This window comes from Polyodon spathula, chromosome 44 (genome assembly GCF_017654505.1).
Source record: "Polyodon spathula isolate WHYD16114869_AA chromosome 44, ASM1765450v1, whole genome shotgun sequence".
Lineage (NCBI taxonomy): Eukaryota > Metazoa > Chordata > Actinopteri > Acipenseriformes > Polyodontidae > Polyodon > Polyodon spathula.
Window position 1 is genome coordinate 2,053,221 of NC_054577.1, and position 8,935 is coordinate 2,062,155.

The 8,935-nt window shown below is 48.0% G+C and overlaps 1 protein-coding gene across 1 annotated transcript; it reads right to left on the bottom strand.

The window, feature by feature from the left end:
* Positions 1-14: 14 nt before the first annotated feature.
* Positions 15-6,010, bottom strand: ap4m1 (adaptor related protein complex 4 subunit mu 1). The gene is made up of 14 exons (XM_041237382.1): positions 5,432-6,010; positions 5,002-5,108; positions 4,773-4,869; positions 4,501-4,611; positions 4,270-4,350; positions 3,928-3,990; positions 3,691-3,757; positions 3,549-3,602; positions 3,256-3,362; positions 1,667-1,758; positions 1,199-1,243; positions 1,039-1,089; positions 717-834; positions 15-626 (listed from the first exon to the last, which is right to left on the bottom strand). Exons 1-14 carry the CDS (start codon positions 5,432-5,434, stop codon positions 426-428), a joined length of 1,197 nt encoding a protein of 398 aa, XP_041093316.1. The 5' UTR covers positions 5,435-6,010; the 3' UTR covers positions 15-425.
* Positions 6,011-8,935: the final 2,925 nt, after the last annotated feature.

An 8,935-nucleotide genomic window follows, 5' to 3' on the forward strand; every position in this document is an offset into this window, starting at 1 on the left:
ACGCTGAGAGAAGCTTCTAGTGGAAACAAAACTTTATTACATTTCTTTTAGTGAATCTAAAACTTCAAAAAGGAAAGTTTGACAAGCATTTAAAAAAAAAAAAAAAAAAATCAATAAAGTTTGAATGCAATTAACAGCTTCTTTGTGGTTTTCATTTCAAGAGACACGGCGCACTCGCCAAATGAAATTCAAAACCAAGAACCAAATGAATCCTAAGACCCGGCTCTAACCAGGCTTGAGTCTGCAATCCCTCCTGACGTCAGAGTGAAGAGCTGCTGTTGAAGCCGTCTCCACCAGCACTCGGACTCTCCTGCACCCGTCCATCTCTCCTCAGTGCCGGGGCAGAGACAGCTCAGGGCAGTCTCCTCTCTCCTCTCTCTGCACCCAGTGCTGGGGAGGGGGGAGTGTGATCGCTTGTACTGTCTCTACATGCGGATGGTGTAGGAGTCGGAGTGCGTGACGTATCGTACCCAGCGCTGGGGCGGGCAGGGCAGGGAGGGGAGGGGGGGTGACAGGTGGAGGAATCTGATCTGCAGCCCGGTGCAGGTGAGTTTCGGCAGCTCGAAGGACAGGCTGACCGGCCCGACTTCCAGCAGAGAGGCGGCGCTGAGCCCGGAGCCCTCCAGCTAAGGAGAGAGGATTGTGAGTAACTGTCACAGTGGTCTTCACAGTCCGCATGGATAGGGTTTCATAAGACAGCATGTATACACACAGACCTTGAACAGTGCAGAGAGCTGCGTCCCCCCTGGGAACCGTGGTATCTCCCAGCGCACGGCCCTGCTGATTGGCTGCAGCTCGGCACTCTGGTCCGGACTGCTCAGCTCCTGGGAAAGACTAAGAGAGAGGGGAGGGACGGGGGACGACCCTTTAGCAATATAAAAAAATAACAATAATAAAGTTGTAGTCAACTGTCATCACCGAATTGATTTATTTTGGTGTTTCTAAACTCTGTGCCTGGATAGTTACGGATGGATGACAAAAAACAGTATCCCGGAACCCTCTGCCTGTTGTGTGAACTGGTTTCACTGGGAACCTCACCTCACGGAGCCCTTGGGCACTGGGAGATTCACCACCACATTCAGGGCTGGACTGGGATTACAAAGAAGAGAATGAATAAACAGAGACACACACAGACATACAGATACACAAACACACAGATACACAATGTTCTGAAAAAAATTAGACAAACCAAACTCACTTCTTCGGGGGCAGATCACAGCGAAGCTTCAGGTAAACCTGTAACCTGGGGAACAAGATAAGAATAGAGAGATACACACATATTATATATGTGTATATATATATATATATATATATATAGAGAGAGAGTAACAATGAAAAGTAAATTGATACAGTAATAAACCTGCTATGTTAATAATCAGCTGCAATGTTTTCAGCTTCCCTCTTCTTCAGACAGCAGCATGGTACCAGTAGCTGCGTTGACTGATGCGGCTCTTGAACTGGAAAGTGGTACAGTAACTGACCGACCGACCGATCGATCTATCTGTCTATATCTATCTCTATCTATTTATTTATTGACCCTGTACCTTACATTGTGTGTGTATTTATACATCTCTATGTATTGCCCCTGTAACCTTCTCTTGCCTCCAGCACTGTTTATTGTTATATCCTGTGTATCTCTCTCCCCCCTGTACCCCTGTCCTCTTGCCTGCCGCTTGGCTCTCTCTCCAGGCTGTGGAAGAGTCTGAAGGGTGGGGGTGAGGGCAGCTCGTCACTCAGCTGGTACTGCATCACTGTGTGCTGGAGAGAAGGGGGAAGGGGGGGGGGGGGGGGGGGGGGGGGGGGGGGAGACAGCTTTCAATACATGTGTAAGGGTTCTTAAAGATGATAAGCCCATCTTCAAGTAGTGTGTGTGTCTGTTTCTCTCGCCTCTCCCTGGCTTTGTGTCTCAGTGTGTGTGTGCCTGTTTCTCTCGCCTCTCCCTGGCTCTGTCTCAGTGCATGTGTTTCTCTTGCCTTTCCCTGGCTCTGTCTCACGTGTGTGTGTGTTTCTCTCGCCTCTCCCTGGCTCTGTCTCAGTGTGTGTGTTTCTCTCGCCTCTCCCTGGCTTTGTCTCAGTGTGTGTGTTTCTCTCGCCTCTCCCTGGCTCTGTCTCAGTGTGTGTGTTTCTCTCGCCTTTCCCTGGCTCTGTCTCAGTGTGTGTGTTTCTCTCGCTTCTCCCTGGCTCTGTGTCTCAGTGTATGTGTTTCTCTCACCTCTCCCTGGCTCAGTGTCACTCTCAGCACTCTCTGGTTCTCAGTGTGTGTGTTTCTCTCACCTCTCCCTGGCTCAGTGTCACTCTCAGCACTCTCTGGTTCTCAGTGTGTGTGTTTCTCTCACCTCTCCCTGGCTCAGTGTCACTCTCAGCACTCTCTGGTTCTCAGTGTGTGTGTTTCTCTCACCCCTCCCTGGCTCAGTGTAACTCTCAGCACTCTCTGGTTCTCAGTGTGTGTGTTTCTCTCACCCCTCCCTGGCTCAGTGTCACTCTCAGCACTCTCTGGTTCTCAGTGTGTGTGTTTCTCTCACCTCTCCCTGGCTCAGTGTCACTCTCAGCACTCTCTGGTTCTCAGTGTGTGTGTTTCTCTCACCTCTCCCTGGCTCAGTGTCACTCTCGGCACTCTCTGGTTCTCAGTGTGTGTGTTTCTCTCACCTCTCCCTGGCTCAGTGTCACTCTCAGCACTCTCTGGTTCTCAGTGTGTGTGTTTCTCTCACCCCTCCCTGGCTCAGTGTCACTCTCAGCACTCTCTGGTTCTCAGTGTGTGTGTTTCTCTCACCCCTCCCTGGCTCAGTGTCACTCTCAGCACTCTCTGGTTCTCAGTGTGTGTGTTTCTCTCACCTCTCCCTGGCTCAGTGTCACTCTCAGCACTCTCTGGTTCTCAGTGTGTGTGTTTCTCTCACCCCTCCCTGGCTCAGTGTAACTCTCAGCACTCTCTGGTTCTCAGTGTGTGTGTTTCTCTCACCTCTCCCTGGCTCAGGGTCATTCTCAGCACACTGGTTCTCTGTGTGTGTGTTTCTCTGGCCTCCCCCTGGCTCGGGGTCACTCTCAGCACTCTGGTTCTCAGTGTGTGTGTTTCTCTCGCCTCTCCCTGGCTCGGGTCACTCTCAGCACTCTGGTTCTCAGTGTGTGTGTTTCTCTTGCCTCTCCCTGGCTCGGGTCACTCTCAGCACTCTGGTTCTCTGTGTGTGTGTTTCTCTCACCTCTCCCTGGCTCGGGTCACTCTCAGCACTCTCTGGTTCTCTGTGTGTGTGTTTCTCTCACCTCTCCCTGGCTCGGGGTCACTCTCAGCACTCTCTGCTTCTCGAACTCGTCCAGCTTCACGTCTTCATGGAAGCTGCATTCATCAACCCGCACCGCCGCTCCGTAACCTGCAGGGGGCGCGAGAGAGAGAGAGAGAGAGAGAGGTGAGCGGGCGGGGGTTACACTGAGGGAGACGGAGACACACACTGAGACACAGAGAGGGACAGGGACACACACTGGGTGTAATAGGTGTGTGTTTAGTAGAAATACACTCCCTCTCCTCACCACTCCTCCCTCCTCTATCCCTCCCTCACCTCTCAGCTGAGTCTTGCCGATGCTGAACTCTTCATTCAGGCCGATTCGCATCTCTGAAGAGAGAGAGAGAGAGAACTTTCTAAAATGTACTTCTGAAAAAGCTGAAACGTGTGGCAGCATAAATGAAATGTGCGCCCTCACCGGAGCAGCTGGGAAGAAAGCACTTGAGTCTGATCTCTCCCTGAATATCAGCTTTCAGCAGGGTGCCCTGAGAGAGAGACGGAGAGAGACTGGTAAAGCACATCTGAAGTATAAGCCCGGGAAGCTATGAATTTACCAGGGAAACTTTTACCATCTACTCACAGTGCAATTGCACAGACAGATAGACACAGAGAGAGACAAAGGCAGACAGACAGACACACAGACACACAGGCTCACATTGGATCCAATCACAACGGTGAGCCTTTCGATCACGTCGATGAAGATCTCGTTCTTACCTCCCTGAGAGAAAGAAAGTGAAGAATCTGATCAATAAAAGTAATTCTCCTGTTAAAAGATTACAGAACTCAATCCAACCCCAGACTGGCGCTGATATTCCACCCTGAACTATACAGCACTCAGCAGACAGCGTTTCTTCCAACTCTGACACAACTATAGAGACCCCCCCCCCCATACACCCCACTAATCACTTACAAATTTAAAAGCTTGGAGCGAGTGAGGCAGCGGCCGCTCTAGCTTAAACGCTCCAGTGTGTTTAAGGCTTCGATCTCTGTGACTCACCGGCTCCCCTCGCGTGGACAGAACGGGTCGACTCGCTGCTGCACTCGGAGCCACCTTACTGTGCTGAGTGTCGGCGCCGAACTGAGAGGAGAGGAGAGAGAACACACTGTCAGCGGACAACTCGTCACAAAGGGTCAGGCAGACTACATTGCTGAGGGTAGAGAGAGTGTGAGAGAAAGAGTGTAGTCAAGTGTTTCAGGTAGTGAGAGCGAGGGAGTGCTCTGTGGTTACCAGCCCCACGTTGCGCAGGTCCAGCAGGCTGAAAGGTTTCGGGGTCACGGCCTCCGTCTGGATGAAGTTCTTCAGAATCTCCGTCGACAAGGTCTGTGGGTACCCGAAATCCTGGGGTCACAGGGAGCAAAACAGGGTGTCAGGAGTTTAGGCTGGGAGCACCCCCTCTCACCAGCATCTTGGCCAGTAGCTCGTAGATCAGAGCTGTGTTCAGGCTGTGAGCCTCCCCCTCTCCCCTCTCCCCTCTCCCCTCTCCCCCTCTCCCCTCTCACCAGCATCTCGTCCAGTAGCTCGTAGATCAGAGCGGTGTTCAGACTGACGGTTTGCTCAGACAGGGAGCCACAGTAATCCCGAATAAGAGCAGCCAGTCTGGGAACGGGAATCAGGATTGAGAATTCGAGGAACTAGAACAGAGCCCCACCCTGCCCTGGTTCACACATCACTCCCATTACACATTAGAACACTGCTCTGCGCTGCGGAACACGGGTCCCTGTGGCTCACCTGTTGAGGAACTCTGTGAGGGTGAAGGGGGAGGCATTGGAGCGGGTCGTGGCCACGCAGTACAGACCACCCTGCCTCACGTGGACGAAGTGCAGACCCTCGTGGTGCTGAAATAAAACGAGCTGGATTCAGAAACACAAGAAACTTCATAAATTTACTGACTAACGTTTCCACTAGAAGTCTTTTCAGCATCTTCAGTGTGAATTCAATGGCTAACGATTCCACTAGAAGTCTTTCTCAGTGTCTTCAGTGTCAATTCAATGACTAACGTTTCCACTAGAAGTCTTTATGTCTAGTGCTTTGCTAATCGTTTAATTGTTTTCTTAATTAAAGTCCAGGAATGCGTTTAAATCTCATGCTTTAGGGAGACATGTTTATCAGTGCACTGCTTCACTTCTTCAATACATTCATTCATTCATTCATTTATTACCATGACAACCGGAGGCTGGTCTCCCGGCAACGCAGTCACCTTCTCATAGAACACGTTGATGACATCACGGCCTGCTTCCCCGCGGACTCATGACATCACCAGTCAAGAATCAGCCCAAAGCGTTTTTATGTCAGCGAGCCCCCGCCGCCACCTAGTGCACAGCGACGGTACTGCCAGCGAACCTAAAGGCAAGCTGATGGATCTCTGCATAATGGCGATATTGACAGCTGTGGCGCAAATACTTGCATCACCCTAGAATTTCTATGCTTGAGAGAGAACAAAAATAAAATATATATGAACAAAGAGTCTACCGGAATCCATAATTGTGGTACAGTAATATTTCAAGTTAGACTTCGAAATGTCTTTAATTTTTTGTCCTGGGAAAACTACACAGCGGCGTGTAATTCAATAACTTAACATTATCCAGCAGGTTTCACTTGACTGATTCTGCCGGGTGATGCAACGCTTTTGTCCATCGCTGTACAGTTAGGCTAGTCTAGCCTGTGTTACACACGTATATGGCAGCAACTAGAACTAAAGAGCAGCTCCTAATCTCACAGTCAAAGCACTGGAACCTAAATCACCCCACCCCTAACCAACCACTACCCCTAACCCAGCCCTGACCCACCTCTACCAATAACCCAGCCCTAACCAACCACTACCCCTAACCCAGCCCTGACCCACCTCTACCAATAACCCAGCCCTAACCAACCACTACCCCTAACCCAGCTCTGACCCACCTCTACCAATAACCCAGCCCTGACCCACCTCTACCAATAACCCAGCCCTAACCAACCACTACCCCTGACCCACCTCTACCAATAACCCAGCCCTAACCAACCACTACCCCTAACCCAGCCCTGACCCACCTCTACCAATAACCCAGCCCTAACCAACCACTACCCCTAACCCAGCCCTGACCCACCTCTACCAATAACCCAGCCCTAACCAACCACTACCCCTAACCCAGCTCTGACCCACCTCTACCAATAACCCAGCCCTAACCAACCACTACCCCTAACCCAGCCCTGACCCACCTCTACCAATAACCCAGCCCTAACCAACCACTACCCCTAACCAACCCCCACCCCTAACCAAAACCCTAACCAACCACTACCCCTAACCCAAACCCTAACCAACCACTACCCCTATTGGTAAACCTAAACCTACCCCTACCAATTGGTGGGGACCCCGACCCAGGACCCCTACTTACCCTACCCCCTAACCCACCCTAACCACCCCCCACCCCTGATTCAGCCGGGACCAACCCTACCCTAACCCAGCCCTAACCAACCCCTACCCTAACCCACCCCCACCCCTAACCAACCGATACCCCTACCCCTAACCCCAGCCCTAAGGCTCACAGGATTGTAGATTGGGTCAGGGGATTCCTCCTTAGCAGACAAATAGAAACACCTGATACGAGGATCATTCGGTATCGGCTCCTGAAAAAAACAAACACAAAGGGAGGCACGAGGAGAATTGTTAAGGAGCGGATTTCCATTCAGCTTTATACGGGGTGAAACTTTCACAGGTATATAGAGGGCTGACTTGAAGAGTTATTCTTCTTATCTCCGCGGACTATTATTATTATTATTATTATTATTATTATTAATATTATAATAATAACCTAATAGTATAAGGTGATAATGTAGTGCAGTCTTTTTTGTTTTGTTTTGTTTTTGTAATTTTCATGAAGCTAAAGAAAGCATCGCTAGTGTTTTATTATGAAGCCTGAAACAACGTTATTAAATAACGACACGACGAGATACAGAGCTGTCAAATGCGACCGCAGGAGAGAGTTCACTAGATGAATTCACACATATCTGGGTTTGGTTTTGAATCTATCTTGCGAAAATACGGTTACCTCGGTCATCGGCACCCAGGCCTCGGAATCCCCGGTGATCGAGTGAGCCCAGGTCCGGGGGTAGAGGCGCGACGACGGCGTACAAAGGCTAACCTGCCCCGATTGGTCGCGGAGGTTCGGGAGTGGGGCTTCTTACGCTCTCATTGGTCAGTTTCTCCTCGATTCTAATAGGCGACAATTCCGACCAATGGAAAGACTTGTACGAGTCAGCTGACTGGCTGACATTAAAAATAAATAAATTAATTAATTAAAAAAAAAAGATTTTAAAATAAAAAGAATAATAATGAAATACAATTCGTATTCGATACTGTCCAAGTTATATAAGCTTTAAAATAAATGCTTATTTTTAGGACTTGCTGGTGCAGCTCTGTAAAGCTGCAATGCCTTCTCCATGACCCTGTGCTGGACTGAATTTATTTGCATCCCATAACATGCGATCAATGCCTCGCTCAATATTACTGTTATTACTTTTATTAATTTATTTGGCTGCACAGGGTTATAATGCAAGCTTCATATTGAAACACAGCTAGAATATGAACTGGGATGCAAGTGTATAATAATAACACTGCTATGAATAATAACACTGCTAGAATATGAACTGGGATGCCGTGTATAATAATAACACTGCTAGAATATGAACTGGGATGCCGTGTATAATAATAACACTGCTAGAATGGGATGCCGTGTATGAACTGGGATGCTGTGTATAATAATAACACTGCTAGAAACACTATGAACTGGGATGCCGTGTATAATAATAACACTGCTAGAATATGAACTGGGATGCTGTGTATAATAATAACACTGCTAGAATATGAACTGGGATGCCGTGTATAATAATAACACTGCTAGAATACAGTATGAACTAGGATGCTGTGTAATGAACTGGGATGCCGTGTATAATAATAACACTGCTAGAATATGAACTGGGATGCTGTGTATAATAATAACACTGCTAGAATATGAACTGGGATGCCGTGTATAATAATAACACTGCTAGAATATGAACTGGGATGCCGTGTATAATAATAACACTGCTAGAATATGAACTGGGATGCTGTGTATAATAATAACACTGCTAGAATATGAACTGGGATGCCGTGTATAATAATAACACTGCTAGAATATGAACTGGGATGGATGCACTGTGTATGAACTGGGATGCCGTGTATAATAATAACACTGCTAGAATATGAACTGGGATGCAATAATAATAACACTGCTAGAATATGAACTGGGATGCCGTGTATAATAATAACACTGCTAGAATATGAACTGGGATGCCGTGTATAATAATAACACTGCTAGAATATGAACTGGGATGCCGTGTATAATAATAACACTGCTAGAATATGAACTGGGATGCTGTGTATAATAATAACACTGCTAGAATACAATATGAACTAGGATGCCGTGTATAATAATAACACTGCTAGAATATGAACTGGGATGCTGTGTATAATAATAACACTGCTAGAATATGAACTGGGATGCCGTGTATAATAATAACACTGCTAGAATATGAACTGGGATGCCGTGTATAATAATAACACTGCTAGAATATGAACTGGGATGCTGTGTATAATAATAACACTGCTAGAATATGAACTGGGATGCTGTGTATAATAATAACACTG